The sequence below is a fragment of the Oncorhynchus tshawytscha genome, unplaced genomic scaffold (assembly GCF_018296145.1).
Source record: "Oncorhynchus tshawytscha isolate Ot180627B unplaced genomic scaffold, Otsh_v2.0 Un_contig_1763_pilon_pilon, whole genome shotgun sequence".
Lineage (NCBI taxonomy): Eukaryota > Metazoa > Chordata > Actinopteri > Salmoniformes > Salmonidae > Oncorhynchus > Oncorhynchus tshawytscha.
This window is the reverse complement of record NW_024609008.1, coordinates 15981-34029: the sequence shown is the minus strand read 5'-3', so window position 1 is coordinate 34029 and position 18049 is coordinate 15981. Positions and strand designations below refer to the sequence as shown.

At 40.8% G+C, this 18049-nt stretch overlaps 1 protein-coding gene across 2 annotated transcripts; it reads left to right on the top strand.

Moving 5' to 3' along the window:
- Positions 1 to 323: 323 nt before the first annotated feature.
- Positions 324 to 16538, top strand: LOC112242217 (nuclear GTPase SLIP-GC-like). Of its 2 annotated transcripts, XM_042314000.1 has the most exons (11): positions 324 to 751; positions 1001 to 1089; positions 1465 to 1551; positions 3203 to 3296; positions 3392 to 3614; positions 9135 to 9362; positions 9541 to 9741; positions 13189 to 13449; positions 13810 to 13903; positions 15888 to 16009; positions 16110 to 16538. In XM_042314000.1, exons 4-11 carry the CDS (start codon positions 3235 to 3237, stop codon positions 16308 to 16310), a joined length of 1392 nt encoding a protein of 463 aa, XP_042169934.1. In that variant the 5' UTR covers positions 324 to 751; positions 1001 to 1089; positions 1465 to 1551; positions 3203 to 3234; the 3' UTR covers positions 16311 to 16538. The 2 variants fall into 2 exon arrangements, with proteins under 2 accessions (XP_042169934.1, XP_042169936.1); XM_042314002.1 differs by lacking the exon at positions 13810 to 13903 and having other exon boundaries at positions 325 to 751; positions 16110 to 16283.
- Positions 16539 to 18049: the final 1511 nt, after the last annotated feature.

Here is an 18049-nt window from a genome sequence, read left to right as displayed (position 1 = left end):
CACACATTCACAAGTTAGGTAAGGATATATTTTAGGTATATATTTTAGATAGCAACAGTAATGATACATACCCTCAATGTGAAGTGACATCAATCCATAAATACAGAGCACAAGTACAACCCTTTTTATATCAATCTTTTACGTTAATAAGAAAATAAACATTCACTTAATATTTCAAAAAAGAAGTCTTGAATTACCAATTCATCGCCTGTTAGCAATAGCTAGCGTGACATTACAGTGCACTGACTGAGCGGTGTTAACCACACAGCTTGTGTAGCAAAATAAATGTACACGTCATTCAATCATTGCGCCCACACTGCTCGCGTCAATGAACGTCTGAGTAGCCAGGCACTAAAATAGAACTTTGTTCTTTTTGTGAGGCGTGAAGCGCTGCGAGTCCTGCCTCTCCCGTCTCATCATTGCTTTTTAGGAGAATATACACACATAGGTGATTGAAATATGAATTGAGGTCCATATAAAGAAGAAAAAAACCTGAAGGAGGAGAGATTACAAGAAACAAACTCGGTTTACCCTTTTATCTGTGGATTAACTGTCGGTGTAGAGGACCTTGTGCCTTGTTTATACCTCTATACAAATTAACTAGCTAAATTGACATAAATGTTTAATGCTTTTTGACCTGTCTCCAAATTAATATAGTGGGTTCAGAGTTTGTTTTGATATTTCAACCTGCATGTCCTGATCGTGTCTGGTGTGGGTGGACAAAATCAACATGCGCGCGCGGTGCGGTAAGGTCAGCATGTGACGGTGCTAGTTAGATCGTCATTAACATGGCTAGCTAAACCAGCAAACACCTGATTAACATTCAAAAATATGCTTTAAATACATTAACGGCAACATAAATATATACATAGTCACATTCACTATTGACTTTGGAATATATGAACCATTTTTCCAAATACACTATTGTGTTATAAAGTTCTAAACAATTTTATGTACAGAGGAAGGAGAAATGAACCTGCTCTCACAATATCTCTTTCAGATTGAAGAGCAGGCAGACCAACTTTCCAAATAGTGGAAAAGCACGCAAAACCCACTAGTTGTTATTTCAAGGAAAATAATACAAAAATGGTAAGGCTGAAGACCTCTCATATTGCTTTACTACAAAGGCAGCAAATATTTTTATGAATTCGACAACACATAATGAAAGGAAACGTTATTAATATCTCATCTTTATCTGAAGTGAATGGTTTCATCCACTACTCTGCCCGCGAACAGTGGTGTTCTTTGATATCTACGTTGCGCTCATTTTCTACATTTTCACTTTGTCACACAAGTACCATTTGTGCCTTATACCATACAGTAAGTAGACAATCTTAAATGCTTTTTCACCGACTGATACAACTAATTTGCATAACAGCATTGGCTAATAAGAGATTGGAAGATCTGTCACTGCTGTTGGATGTTTTGTGTATTAATTAATAAAATGTTTCCAATTGTTTCCAGGCAAAAGGAAATCTGATGAGAACCATGCAAACAAACAAACAAAGAAACGACAATGTGACGCTGCATCCAGAATAACTGAAATATTTGGTATGTGGATGGTGTTTATATGGACCACAATCATTTTAACCCTTTACAGTTGTGGGAATTGACCTATATGCATAGGGCTTAATTGAAATGTTTCTTACAGAAGAAATATGGAAAGCATATGCATAACCATGGTAGCAATTAAAAGGGAACAGTTTGGAGATGATGGGAAAATGATTAGACTAAAGGTGATAACACCACAGTACACCTCAATCCAAACATTACACTGATTGATTTTATGTTATTTTTACATTTACTGTGCTATTTGCCGCATTTGTTTATAACGAAACTGAAAAATCACCTGGACACATTTAGTAACATGAAAAGAATAGTCTTGGACAATTTGGGATAGGTGCATCGTAAGACAAACAAATGACAAGGGTTTGAGTGAGAGGACTAACTGGTGTTTCCAAGTGGCCACACCTCTCCAAAGTGTGCACAGTTCCTAAGTAATTTCAATGTACTTTTATGACTGACAGAAGAGTCTTCAATGATGAGGTGCTTTAGGAACTATTGCAAGCACACTTGTAGTTGTTTTTGTTTGGAATGATCACACATGATCACACAATTACTGTTGTTTACGCGATCCAAAAACGGTCCATTATAAATCCCAGTCTGGGTCTGGTCGGCATCATTTGAAAGTTTGTTCTATTGCCAACATGACTAGCTAAATTATAAAATATGATATTACAATGTTAGGATTTCACAAGGCCACTCAGAGAAGCAGATTGAAAAATGTGTCATGAGTGCATTCAGATTTCTTCATAATACAAACACATGCTCATTCTGTTCAAGACAACCCAGGTTGTAACTGTACATCAAACATAGTGATCAATAACCTTGACACTCTATATTACATGAGGTTTATGATATACGGTAAGAATTTGAAGTGCACATTTGGACTAACGGATGTTTGGCTTGTGTGTATGACATCAAAGCATTATTTATTATCATCCTCATCATCTTTCAAAAAACACCGTCCTCCTAATTTACAGTATTTTCCTCACTCAGACAACAATTTTGTTTTGCAGAAGTTTCCCAATTAGTGGAAGGATGGGGGCAACTTCTTGTCCCGCGCGGTGTTCAAGTTCAGAATGTCTGTCAGTCAAAACCCATACAGAGCTGTGAAGTGGAGACCCTGACCTCTGACATCATGTACAGCATGTTACTGTACAGCCACTGCGATACAATTTAGGCACTTATCCCTTATTTTCAATCCAGTGGAGTACTCCTTTAACTCAAGACCTGGTACGAGTGCAAAGGGCTAAAAAAATATTTTAAATTGAAACCATTTAAGATCATTTATTGTAGACATTACTAATTGAGAATCCTACAAATGTACATGATTGACAGTTCACTGTTCAGTTCACTGTTCACTGTTTACAGGTTGCACAGTTGGAGAAGCTACAATTATAGTTCACTCCAAAATCAACGCTTTTCTGATGTTTTCAGACCTCCAAAGTGATGTTATTAAGTCCAGTGTCCTGCTCTTGTAGCCATCTCTCTAACAGTAGTAAATACTCCTTTAACTCAACATATGCTTTGAATTCTTCTAACATCAGGACACAGCAAAATGTTCTCAGTTTATGATATTGCAGATCTGAATGTCACTGTGCATTATAGCTGGTTGGTGACCTGTGTTTAACTCTGCCAGAAACTGAAACCAAGACAGAGGTGAAGAAGATCATGCAACGTGTCAAAAGCAAACTTGATGATCTGCCTTCTACGAAACTCATTGACTTCCTCAGGTAAGCATTTTTAAATGTGAAGTGAAAACACATGAAGAGAGATGCATACAGGCCACTAAATTGCTTTAATTGTTTTTATCTTTCATTTCTAACAGAGGTAAAATCCAAACATTGGAGAAAGACAAAAAAGAGATAGTGGGTGTTTTTGGGAAGACTGGAGCTGGTAAGAGCTTCTTGATTAACACCATCTTGGGTGAGACAAAATTGCTGCCCTCTGGAAACCAAGGGGCATGCACCTCGGTCATGATTCAGGTGGAGGCCAATATGACAGACTCTGACTCTAAATACATCGCAGAGATTGAGTTCATGACAGAGGAGGTAATAGCATCTGTTTCATCTGTTTATATCCTAATCTCACCATGTTTTGGATGTGGTGTCATGAGGAATAGTAAAATTAATGAAAATCCTTTTTTGAAACATCAAAAACTAAGATCTGAATCATGGTCTGTCATTGACCCAATTGACACCTTGCATTAATTTAAAAGAAGGAGCAATGATAAAAGAAACATCAATACAGTGCCTTGCGAAAGTATTCAGCCCCCTTGAACTTTGCGACCTTTTGCCACATTTCAGGCTTCAAACATAAAGATATAAAACTGTATTTTTTTTGTGAAGAATCAACAACAAGTGGGACACAATCATGAAGTGGAAAGACATTTATTGGATATTTCAAACTTTTTTAACAAATCAAAAACTGAAAAATTGGGCGTGCAAAATTATTCAGCCACCTTAAGTTAATACTTTGTAGCGCCACCTTTTGCTGCGATTACAGCTGTAAGTCTCTTGGGGTATGTCTCTGTCAGTCTCTCGATGTGCAAAACTGATATTTTTTCCCATTCCTCCTTGCAAAACAGCTCGAGCTCAGTGAGGTTGGATGGAGAGCATTTGTGAACAGCAGTTTTCAGTTCTTTCCACAGATTCTCGATTGGATTCAGGTCTGGACTTTGACTTGGCCATTCTAACACCTGGATATGTTTATTTTTGAACCATTCAATTGTAGATTTTGCTTTATGTTTTGGATCATTGTCTTGTTGGAAGACAAATCTCCGTCCCAGTCTCAGGTCTTTTGCAGACTCCATCAGGTTTTCTTCCAGAATGGTCCTGTATTTGGCTCCATCCATCTTCCCATAAATTTTAACCATCTTCCCTGTACCTGCTGAAGAAAAGCAGGCCCAAACCATGATGCTGCCACCACCATGTTTGACAGTGGGGATAGTGTGTTCAGGGTGATGGGCTGTGTTGCTTTTACGCCAAACATAACGTTTTGCATTGTTGCCAAAAAGTTCAATTTTGGTTTCATCTGACCAGAGCACCTTCTTCCACATGTTTGGTGTGTCTCCCAGGTGGCTTGTGGCAAACTTTAAACGACACTTTTTATGGATATCTTTAAGAAATGGCTTTCTTCTTGCCACTCTTCCATAAAGGCCAGATTTGTGCAATATACGACTGATTGTTGTCCTATGGACAGAGTCTCCCACCTCAGCTGTAGATCTCTGCAGTTCATCCAGAGTGATCATGGGCCTCTTGGCTGCATCTCTGATCAGTCTTCTCCTTGTATGAGCTGAAAGTTTAGAGGGACGGCCAGGTCTTGGTAGATTTGCAGTGGTCTGATACTCCTTCCATTTCAATATTATCGCTTGCACAGTGCTCCTTGGAATGTTTAAAGCTTGGGAAATCCTTTTGTATCCAAATCCGGCTTTAAACTTCTTCACAACAGTATCTCGGACCTGCCTGGTGTGTTCCTTGTTCTTCATGATGCTCTCTGCACTTTTAACGGACCTCTGAGACTATCACAGTGCAGGTGCATTTATACGGAGACTTGATTACACACAGGTGGATTGTATTTATCATCATTAGTCATTTAGGTCAACATTGGATCATTCAGAGATCCTCACTGAACTTCTGGAGAGAGTTTGCTGCACTGAAAGTAAAGGGGCTGAATAATTTTGCACGCCCAATTTTTCAGTTTTTGATTTGTTAAAAAAGTTTGAAATATCCAATAAATGTCGTTCCACTTCATGATTGTGTCCCACTTGTTGTTGATTCTTCACAAAAAAATACAGTTTTATATCTTTATGTTTGAAGCCTGAAATGTGGCAAAAGGTCGCAAAGTTCAAGGGGGCCGAATACTTTCGCAAGGCACTGTATAATGTACCCTAACATCATTGCACATCACAGATTTGGGGGGAGGGGGTTCTCGCTAGAAGAGCTGGTCCTCTTAAATATTTATTCCAGGATCCACATCAAAATATTTAAGGGCATATCCAATGGTTTGCTCTACCCATACAGTCATGAGGATCTTAAATTGGAGGGAAAAGTGAGATCCGGACACAGTGCAGACACAATGCGGCCAACAATCAAATCAATTGATTTCCCCCCATCTATCGTCAGAGTTTGTTCTGTTAGGTGACCTAAACTGGGATATGCTTAACACCCCGGCAGTCCTACAATCTAAGCTAGATGCCCTCAATCTCACACAAATCATCAAGGAACCCACCAGGTACAACCCTAACTCTGTAAACAAGGGCACCCTCATAGACGTCATCCTGACCAACTGGCCCTCCAAATACACCTCCGCTGTCTTCAACCAGGATCTCAGCGATCACTGCCTCATTGCCTGTATCCTCTACGGAGCCACAGTCAAACGACCACCCCTCATCACTGTCAAACGCTCCCTAAAACACTTCTGTGAGCAGGCCTTTCTAATCGACCTGGCCCGGGTATCCTGGAAGGACATTGACCTCATCCCGTCAGTTGAGGATGCCTGGTCATTCTTTAAAAGTAACTTCCTCACCATTTTAGATAGGCATGCTCCGTTCAAAAAATGCAGAACTAAGAACAGATACAGCCCTTGGTTCACTCCAGACCTGACTGCCCTCGACCAGCACAAAAACATCCTGTGGCGGACTGCAATAGCATCGAATAGTCCCCGCGATATGCAACTGTTCAGGGAAGTCAGGAACCAATACACGCAGTCAGTCAGGAAAGCTAAGGCCAGCTTCTTCAGGCAGAAGTTTGCATCCTGTAGCTCCAACTCCAAAAAGTTCTGGGACACTGTGAAGTCCATGGAGAACAAGAGCACCTCCTCCCAGCTGCCCACTGCACTGAGGCTAGGTAACACGGTCACCACCGATAAATCCATGATTATCGAAAACTTCAACAAGCATTTCTCAACGGCTGGCCATGCCTTCCGCCTGGCTACTCCAACCTCGGCCAACAGCTCCGCCCCCCCCGCAGCTACTCGCCCAAGCCTCTCCAGGTTCTCCTTTACCCAAATCCAGATAGCAGATGTTCTGAAAGAGCTGCAAAACCTGGACCCGTACAAATCAGCTGGGCTTGACAATTTGGACCCTCTATTTCTGAAACTATCCGCCGCCATTGTCACAACCCCTATTACCAGCCTGTTCAACCTCTCTTTCATATCGTCTGAGATCCCCAAGGATTGGAAAGCTGCCGCAGTCATCCCCCTCTTCAAAGGGGGAGACACCCTGGACCCAAACTGTTACAGACCTATATCCATCCTGCCCTGCCTATCTAAGGTCTTCGAAAGCCAAGTCAACAAACAGGTCACTGACCATCTTGAATCCCACCGTACCTTCTCCGCTGTGCAATCTGGTTTCCGAGCCGGTCACGGGTGCACCTCAGCCACGCTCAAGGTACTAAACGATATCATAACCGCCATCGATAAAAGACAGTACTGTGCAGCCGTCTTCATCGACCTTGCCAAGGCTTTCGACTCTGTCAATCACCATATTCTTATCGGCAGACTCAGTAGCCTCGGTTTTTCGGATGACTGCCTTGCCTGGTTCACCAATTACTTTGCAGACAGAGTTCAGTGTGTCAAATCGGAGGGCATGCTGTCCGGTCCTCTGGCAGTCTCTATGGGGGTGCCACAGGGTTCAATTCTCGGGCCGACTCTTTTCTCTGTATATATCAATGATGTTGCTCTTGCTGCGGGCGATTCCCTGATCCACCTCTACGCAGACGACACCATTCTATATACTTCCGGCCCGTCCTTGGACACTGTGCTATCTAACCTCCAAACGAGCTTCAATGCCATACAACACTCCTTCCGTGGCCTCCAACTGCTCTTAAACGCTAGTAAAACCAAATGCATGCTTTTCAACCGTTCGCTGCCTGCACCCGCACGCCTGACCAGCATCATCACCCTGGATGGTTCCGACCTTGAATATGTGGACATCTATAAGTACCTAGGTGTCTGGCTAGACTGTAAACTCTCCTTCCAGACTCATATCAAACATCTCCAATCGAAAATCAAATCAAGAGTCGGCTTTCTATTCCGCAACAAAGCCTCCTTCACTCACGCCGCCAAACTTACCCTAGTAAAACTGACTATCCTACCGATCCTCGACTTTGGCGATGTCATCTACAAAATTGCTTCCAACACTCTACTCAGCAAACTGGATGCAGTTTATCAGAGTGCCATCCGTTTTGTCCCTAAAGCACCTTATACCACCCACCACTGCGACTTGTATGCTCTAGTCGGCTGGCCCTCGCTACATATTCGTCGCCAGACCCACTGGCTCCAGGTCATCTACAAGTCCATGCTAGGTAAAGCTCCGCCTTATCTCAGTTCACTGGTCACGATGGCAACACCCATCCGTAGCACGCGCTCCAGCAGGTGTATCTCACTGATCATCCCTAAAGCCAACACCTCATTTGGCCGCCTTTCGTTCCAGTACTCTGCTGCCTGTGACTGGAACGAATTGCAAAAATCGCTGAAGTTGGAGACTTTTATCTCCCTCACCAACTTCAAACATCTGCTATCTGAGCAGCTAACCGATTGCTGCAGCTGTACATAGTCTATTGGTAAATAGCCCACCCATTTTCACCTACCTCATCCCCATACTGTTTTTATTTATTTACTTTTCTGCTCTTTTGCACACCAATATCTCTACCTGTACATGTCCATCTGATCATTTATCACTCCAGTGTTAATCTGCAAAATTGTAATTATTCACCTACTTCCTCATGCCTTTTGCACACAATGTATATAGACTCCCCTTTTTTTTCTCTACTGTGTTATTGACTTGTTAATTGTTTACTCCATGTGTAACTCTGTGTTGTCTGTTCACACTGCTATGCTTTATCTTGGCCAGGTCGCAGTTGCAAATGAGAACTTGTTCTCAACTAGCCTACCTGGTTAAATAAAGGTGAAATAAAAAAAAAATAAAAAAATATCTATTCGACAATATATCCTCCGGGACAATTGGTTTTTCAGTAGGACCGATTGGAATAATGGCTACCTCCTGTATTTTACACGAGAATCACTCTGGGAGCCATCAGGTGACCAGTTGTGCAATGTAGCTGCCTATGGGTATTCTTCAACATAAATGCGTAAAACTACGTCACAATGCTGTAGACACCTTGGGGAATACATAGAAAAAGTAATCTGGTTGATAGCCAATTCACTGCTCAATAGGGACACATTGGAACGCAGAGCTTTCAAAAGATGAGTCACTTCCGGATTGGATTTTTCTCAGGCTTTCACCTGCAATATCAGTTCTGTTATACTCACAGACAATATTTTTTACAGTTTTGGAAACTTTAGAGTGTTTTCTATCCTAAGCTGTCAATTATATGCATATTCTAGCATCTTGTCCTGACAAAATATCCCGTTTACTTCGGGAACGTTATTTTTCCAAAAATGAAAATACTGCCCCCTAGTCACAAAAGGTTATTAAAACAATTCCATATGGCCTAGGACCCCTAGACATTGCATTGCTAGTGTAGAATTAGAAGTAGGCTGGCTAGGTGGTTTCGTAACACTTGATACAGTATGTATTACACATGTGTTATGGCTTTACCTTTTATTAGGAATGGAAAGAGGATCTATGGTCCATCTTCAGAGGCAGATCTTATGAGGATGGAAATGATCAAGACCAGGATGATGATGATGATGATGATGATGAGGATGAAAAGATATCAGCTTTGTATGGAAAAGATGGACGTGGGGCAACCTTAGAAGAACTAATGGACAGGAAGCACTTCAGAGAAATTCCAGAGTTTCGTTTATCAGTCAAGAAAATATTTCTATGTGACACAGTAAGTTACTGTCATGCTAGTTCACTTTTGTGAAGATTGTGTGATTTGGTGAAAACATTTTTGGTCAGCAACCAGGTCTGATTGCAACTTACTACATCTGCTAGGTTCTTTGATCTTCCTCAAAGATTATATATTTATTTTAATCAATGCATATAATGATGCTTTTTTACAATTGCAGGCAGAAGAACTCTCTGAAAAGATCACTTGTTACACACGGAGTGACATACAGAGTGATACATTTAAAAGACAGTATTGGCCGCTTGTGAAGTGTATAACCATCAAGGTGCCAAACTCCAAAGACCTGCTGGAGCATGTTGTGCTGGTTGATCTTCCAGGCAATGGAGACTGCAACAAGAGCAGAGATGAGATGTGGAAATTGGTAATTACTTACAATTCTTATTGATGATGATCCCATGTTCTGTTTAGAATTGTATTCTTGCAACTTCTAATTGATGTTAGATCAACATCATAGGGATCTATATCATAGGTACAGGGCCAAATGGCTAGGTATATCTATGTATTTTAGTTTATTTATATTAAATACATAAATACATAATACAGTGCATTTGGAAAGTATTCAGGCCCCTTCCTTTTTACCACATTTAGTTAAGTTACAGCCATATTCTAAAATGAAATAAATCTGCATCAATATAATCACAATACCCCATAATGACAAAGTGAAAATAGGTTTGTAGACAATTTTTGCAAATGTATTAAAAAAACAGAAAAATCTTTTTTTATGTAAGTATATAGACCCTTTGATATGAGACTCGAAATTGAGGTCAGGTGTATCCTGTTTACATTGATTATCCTTGATGTTTCTACAACTTGATTGGAGTCCACCTGTGGTAAATTCAATTGATTGGACATGCTATGGAAAGGCACATACTTGTCTATATAAGATCCTGCAGTTGACAGTGTATGTCAGACCAAAAATCAAGACATAAGATCGAAGGAATTGTCTGTAGCGCTCCGAGGATTGTGTCACAGATCTGGGGAAGGGTACCAAAACATTTCCGCAGCATTGAACGCCCCCCAGAACACAGTGGCCTCCATCATCCTTAAATGGAAGAAGTTTAGAACCACTAAGAATCTTCCTAGAGCTGGCTGCCCGGCCAAACTGAGCAATCGGGGGAGAAGGGCCTTGGTCAGGCAGGTGACCAAGAACCCGATGGTCAATCTAACAGAGTTCCTCTGTGGAGATGGGAGAACCTTCCAGAAGAACAATCATCTGTGCAGCACTCCACCAATCAGCCCTAATGGTAGGCCTTTATGGTAGACTTTATAGTAGAAGGAAGCCACTCCTCAATAAAAGGGCACATGACAGCCCGCTTGTCAAAAGGCACCTAAAGGACTCTCAGACTATCTCTGGTCTGATGAAACCAAGATTGAACTCTGGCCTGAATGTCAATTGTCACGTCTGGAGGAAACCTTGCACTAACCCTACGATGAACCACGGTGGTGGCAGCATCATGCTGTGGGAATGTTCAGGGGCAGAGACTGGGAGACTAGCCAGGATCGAGGGAAAGATGAACGGAGCAAAGTACAGAGAGGTCCTTGATGAGAGGTCCTTGATGAAAACCACCTCAGACTGCGGCGAAGGTTCATCTTCCAAAAGGACAACGACCCTAAGTACACAGCCAAGACAAGGCAGGAGTGGCTTCGGGACAAGTCTCTGAATGTCCTTGAGTGGCCCAACTAGAGTCCGGACATGAACTCGATCAAACATCTCTGGAGAGGCCTGAAAATAGCTGTGCAGCGATGCTCCCAATCCAAATCAAATCAAACTGTATTTGTCACATGCGTCTAATACAAACTTAGAGTGAAATGCTTACTTGCAAGCCCTTAACCAACAATGCAGTTTTAAGAAAAGTAAGTGTTAAGTATAAAGAATAGATAAGTAAAAAAATAAAATAATAATAATAATAATAATTACAGAGCAGCAGTGAAATAACAGTAGCAAGGCTATATACAGGGGATACCGGTACAGAGTCAATGAGGGCACAGGTTAGTCGAGTTAATTGAGGTAATGTGTACATGTAGGTAGAGGTAAAGTGATAATAAACAGACAGCAGCAGCAGGGGGCAATGCAAATAGTCTGGGTAGCCGTTTGATTAGCTGTTCAGGAGTCTTATTGCTTGGGGGTAGAAGCTGTTAAGACTAGACTTGATGCTCCGGTACCGCTTGCCATGCGGTAGCAGAGAGAACAGTCTATGACTAGGGTGGTTGGAGTCTTTGACAATTTTTAGGGCCTTCTGACACCACCTGGTATAGAGGTCTTGGATGGCAGGAAGTTGGCCCCAGTGATGTACTGGGCCATGCCTGACAGAGCCTGAGACGATCTGCTGATAAGAATGGGAGAAACTCCCCAAATACAGGTGTGCCAAGCTTGTAGCGTCATTTTATTTAACCTGTATTTAACTAGACAAGTCAGTTAAGAAGAAATTCATATTTTCAATGACAGCCTAGGAACAGTGGGTTAACTGAAATGTTCAGGGGCAGAACGACAGATTTTTACCTTGTCAGCTCGGGGATTCAATCTTGCAACCTTTAACCACTATGCTACCCTGTCGCCCCATACCCAAGAAGACTCGAGGCTGTAATCGCTGGCAAAGTTCTTCAACAAAGTACTGAGTAAACGGTCTGAATACTTACGTAAATGTGATATTTCAGTTTTTAGATGTTTATAAATTTGCAAAAAATTCTAAAAGCCTGTTTTTGCTTTGCACTTATGGGGTATTGTGTGTAGAATGATGAAGGGGTGGGCGGAAACAATCCATATTAGAACAAGGCTGTAATTTAACAAGATGTGGGAAAAGTCAATGGGTCTGAATACTTTCTGAATGCACTGTATATAGTCATAGCTGCGGAAAGTAGTTTGGTATGCAGAAGTAAAACAATTGCCCATGCTGAAGACGTCTATATCGGTCCTTCATACAGGACTAGTAAAAGCCCATACAGAACTAGAAAATGTAAAATTGTATTGAGTGTTAACAGCATTTGATAACAAAACAAAAATCTGATAATACTTCTGGAATATACAAATACTTGCTTAATATAGCCTACAATATGTTTTCTGGAAATACTTTGCAAATTCAACTTATTTCTATGTGAAAACTGAAATGGTCTATTCATTCCTTTCCCAATTTAGTAGACACTCTTATCCAGAGGAACTTACAGTAGTGAGAGCATACATTTCCGTACTGGTCCCCAGTGGGAATCGAATCCACAACATTAGCATTGCAATCACCATGCTCTACCAACTGAGCAACATCAACACATAACATCATCATAAACCTCTTGATGTCTCAATGTACTCATTTACTGTATTGGTCATTGTTTTTCTTCACGGTTATGGAAAGTCTACAGGTACAAACCTAGTTGACCAGCCTCTGCTTAATACAATAATGTACATTTACATTAAGTGGTTGGTAAGGATGGTAAATTAATGCTGCATAAAAAGCGGTTGTTTTCCATGTTATTTGATCAAATATTTCCATGTTATTTAATGTAAATATTTGAAGATAGGGTTTAGGAATGACAATCGCAGAGAAAGGGAAATAGCAAGAACTCTTACAATTCCAACTATAATCCTGCAACATACTGTTCTTAATTATACAACTACTTTTTTGCCAAAGCAGAGGTGCTGAAAGAATTGTTTTGACTGCGCTACAGATGTCAATGCTGCAGCACCTTCAGCATCCCTACTTCCCGCGGCTATGTATGTACAGCAGGCCTATGAAAGCTATGTATGCTATGAATAATATATTCTGAATATTGCACCTTTAATGTTGGAACGTTTTAAGTTCGTGTTAAACTTCTACAGTTTGTTGGAAACTGCTCTGCTGTGTGGATTGTGAGCGACATTGCAAGAGCAACTTCAGAAAAGGAATCTTGGGAGATTTTAGACAGCACCGTTAGTCTCTTTGGACCTGGTGGAGAATGTCGAAGCATCAGTTTCATCTGCACCAAGACAGACGACATTGAGGAGAATCAAAAGGCTGATGCACGTACCTGTATTTTAAGAAGAAATGAAACAACCAAGAAGCAAGTGAGGGACAAATTCAACAAACAAAAAGAAATTAAGGTAAATTATGTCTGTCATAAAGGAGCATTCTGTGACTTGTCAACATGCTAATACTGTATGTTGTAGTGGTGAATATTTAGCAATTTCATGGAATTCCTTGAGAGTAAGATTACAGTGTACCATAAACTTTTTCATCAGACATTTTTGTTGTCTAATATACAAAATAAATGATTGAGTAATGGTTATTCAGTTATTCTAATCTGGTGTTTATCAGTCATATTCTTCAAAATCTTTAAAATATATTTGATTACTTTAAATTAGTTGAAGCACAACTACTTGCCTATTCATTTTTACACCTTGCAAAATGTCAGTGTTTTTACTTAATTGAATTGGCTGTCATTGTCTCAAAACACCTTTCAGAAACACTTCAATGAGGAAAATGATTTCCTTAAGGTGTTTACTGTGAGTTCCAAGGAATACGAAAAGGGAAACCATTTGCAACAAGTAGAGACAGGTACGATAACTGAACCTGTTTTTTGATTCTACGTCATACACTCTTAGAAAAAAGGTGCAGGGCCTCCTATGGCACAGGGGTCTAAGGCACTGCATCCCAGTGCTAGCATGCATCACGACAGACTCAGGTTCGATCCGGGCTTTATCACAACCAGCTGTTTTTGGGAGTCCCATAGGGCAATGCACAACTGGCCCTGCGTTGTCCAGGTTAGGGGAAGGTTTGGCTTGGGGGGCTTTACTTGGCTCATTGCACTATAGTGACTCCTTGTAGCGGTCCGGGCCCCTGCAGGCTGACCTCATCAGTTGAACAGTGTTTCCTCCGGCACATTGGGGCGGCTGGCTTCCAGGTTAAGCGAGCCGGTGTTAAGAAGCGTGGTTTGGCGGTCATGGTTCAGAGGATGCATGACTCGACCTTTGCCTCCCGAGCCCGTTGGGGAGTTGCAGCGATGAGACAAGATCGAAATTGTGGAGAAAAAGTGCTAAGTAGAACTATTCAGTGTTCTTCGATTTGTCTCCCCAGGGGAACTTTTTTGGTCCTCTATGTACTGTTCTTCAAAGAATCACTGTATATGGTTCTACCTAGAACCCTCTATGATGGGTTCTACCTAGGATCCTCTATGATGGGTTCTGCCTAGAATCATCCTTGAAGGGTTCTTGCTAGAAACCTCTATGAACAGTTCCACCTGCCTTATTAGCCTTTAAAATGTTATTATTTATGACAATACATTACACATATCATAAAGCCTTTCTTTGAGGGCCTAGTTATACCCTAACACAGTTGTGTTAGGAATCTCCTGGTTTACAGGCCACATCAGGCCTGCAAATCACATTATGCTGGCTTGCAAAGTAATGTGTAATTCCTTTTGGAATCCAGCCATAGTCAGGATATTCCAACAAATGGAATTGCTAATCACCCGCAACTTGCATGTAGAATGACTGTCAGGGTAGAGAAGTTTAAATATTGCGACTCCCTCAATCATCTAAACTGGAGCAACCATCTCAGAAATGGTTGCAATAAATCAAACAGATTGGATAAGTTTAGAAAACAGTATGTTATTTAACTTTGTGTAGCATACAATTTATCAACCAATCAATGTGCATGCAAAGGAAACCAGATATTACAGTAAAACAAACTATTCTGAAAATCTCCCTGCAATAGAGCATGCTGGGAAATATTATATATGGTTCTATGTAGAACCCTTCTTGCCTTCCAAAGAATCCCTTTGTCTTCCAAATAATTATCTAAGAACCCTTTCTTCCAAAAACGGTTCTTAGGGTGTTAAATGTTCAAGGTAGAACACTTTGCCTTACAAAGAACGATTGTCTTCCAAAGGGTTTTTTATGATCAAACGGTTCCTTGAAGACCCCTATCCCTCCGCAAATAACCCTTTTGTAGCCCTTTTTTCTAAGCATGGAGAGACAGATTACATCTAATTGTGTCCTGTATTCATATGCCTAAACTTTTTTTTAAATGATTTGTGTGTATTGCAATGTAAACTGCTTTACATAGCAACAAACATCACCCAAGCAGAATACCTATTTCAGTATGACCTGTAGTATCTGTTAAATTGAAACATGCAATATGTCCTTGTCAAGAACAACCCCAAGTGTAACCTGGACAATATGATAGTCAATAATGCAGGTTGTTGTTTTCTATCAAATATTGTGGGTAGTGTGTATACATATAGCATGCCAAGCTATCCTCATGTCCTCTGAAACATTTCACTGCATTGTAAGGAGACTTGTCTTCTAGGCAAAGTATATCTGTCTCTTTTTACCACTGCTAAATCCTGATTCCTAACTTCAAATCTGCATGCATAACTATAATTATGGCCTTAATCAATACTTTTGTTAAGACTGAAACTGAAACAGAAATAGGAAAATCAAATGATCAAGACTTGAATCCAGGATCAATAATAGCATCAAAGAACACTGACCTCAACCAAAAGTATAAATAAATCTCTTGTTTTTAATTGATGTTGCAGAAATACCCAAACTTCAGGAATTTCTCAGAAATCTCAATGATCGTCGCACAAAGACTTCAGATTATGTTTCTGGAGCCTATGGGATCCTCTCTCTGATACAAGGAGCCAAAAGCAGCGACAAGGTATTGTACTTCCAGCAGAACAAATGTTTTTCTCATAATTAACACACTCCCTACATGTGAGTCAGTGTATTAAATTGATTATGTTGAGTTTGGATTTCAGACAGACAGCAAAGAAGAGGTGTGCCAGGTTCTGGAACAGAGGCTCAAGGACGAGATCAAATCCATTGGTCGAACTATGGATGAGGCTTATGAGACTTTTGAACGATGCCTCTCAGAAGGAGTTCGACAGTCAGAAGCATCATGCGAGATATTAATGAATAAAGTGATAGCACCAGTAAGCTGTAAAAACAAAACGTTATAACATTAAGCGCTTTTCCATTGTCACTATACAGTATATCCTTGCTAGCCATTTTGTTCTAGTACCAGAGAAGCTGAAAATTTCAAGACTCAACCAGGACCCCAAAAACGATTTGATTACGTTTTGTAACTCACATTAGAATGAGATATATTCAGACTGAAATACAATGCATTCAGAAAGTAATCAGACCCCTTCCCTTTTTCCCAATGTTAACCTTATTCTTAAATGGATTAAATTTAAAAAAAAATCCTCATCAATCTACACACAATACCCCATAACGACAAAGTAAAAACAGGTTTTTAGACATTTTATCAAATGTATCAAAATTGAGTTCAGGTGCATCCTGTTTCCATTGATCGTCCTTGAGATGTTTCTACAACTTGATTGGAGTCCACCTGTGGTAAATTCAATTGATTGGACATGATTTGGAAGAGGAAAAACCAAGCCATGAGGTTGAAGGAATTGCCCGTAGAGCTCCGAGTTGAGGCACAGATCTGGGGAAGGGTATCAAAAATTGAAGGTCCCAAAGAACACAGTGGCCTCCCTCATTCTTAAATGGAAGAAGTTTGGAACCACCAAGAATCTTCCTTGAACTGAGCAATCGGGGGAGAAGGGCCTTGGTCAGGGAGGTGAACCATGAACCCGATGGTCACTCTGACAGAGCTCCAGTCTTTCTCTGTGGGGATGGGAGAACTATCCAGAAGGACAACCATCTCTGCAGCACTCCACCGATCAGGTGGTAGAGTTGCCAGACGGAAGCCACTCCTCAGTAAAAGGCACATGACAGACAGCTTCGAGTTTGCTAAAGGCACCTAAAGGACTCGGACCATGATTCTCTGGTCTAATGAAACCAAGATTGAACTCTTTGGCCTGAATGCCAAGCGTCACATCTGGAGGAAACCAGGCAACATCCCTTCGGTGAAACATCGTGGTGGCAGCTGAGTACTGCGTAAAGGGTCTGAATTCTTATGTAAATGTGATATTTCAATTTTTTTTATTGTAATACATTTGCTAAAATTCTAAAATGTTTGCTTTGTCATTATGGGATATTGTGTATAGATTGATGAGAGGATAAAAAACAATTTATTCCATTTTAGAATAAGGCTGTAACGTAACAAAATGTTGAAAAAGTCAAGCGGTCTGAATACTTTCCGATTGCACTGTAAATGGGAGAGTAATCTCTGGAAGGACGCACGTAACATAACTGGTATTGGCAGCATCTGTCAGCAGAGTGTGGGATGCGATATCTAAAGAGGAATTTTGTTCCAGTAAACAGATTTTTTGTCACTGGTCATTTGGACTAATCATGATTTCGCAGGTGTTCACATCTTTCGATTTTTGGAAGGGGAGGGGACATTTGGCCCATAGACTTGCCCGTAACTTGCAAAGGAAGGTACCACCCTTCTTCCACTGGTTCAATCTACAACCTGCGCAGGCCCCGAGCAAAGACCAATAGACAAGATAATCTTGGCCATAAGGCCATCTTTGCCGGCGATTGTCCCTCAACGAATCTACCTCAATGGATCTAAGCTCCGGAATGTCGAAAACTTCACATACCTGGGGAGCATCATCTCTGAGGACGGCTCACTCGACCAAGAAATAACTAGCGGAATCCTGCCCAAGCCAGTCATTGGGAAGACTGAGGAACAGGATACTCAACCATCACACCAACTCGCTTTCCACAATACCGAAAATCAATACTATGGTAGTAATCACAACCCTGCTGTAGGGCTGTGAAACTT

Bases quoted from the DNA above. Each gene is read 5' to 3' on its own strand.
- LOC112242217 (XM_042314000.1), top strand. From the start codon at position 3,235: ATGCAACGTGTCAAAAGCAAACTTGATGATCTGCCTTCTACGAAACTC. The intron at 3,297-3,391 runs GTAAGCATTTTT...CATTTCTAACAG, and splicing joins AAACTCATTGACTTCCTCAG to AGGTAAAATCCAAACATTGG. The intron at 3,615-9,134 runs GTAATAGCATCT...ACCTTTTATTAG, and splicing joins TTGAGTTCATGACAGAGGAG to GAATGGAAAGAGGATCTATG.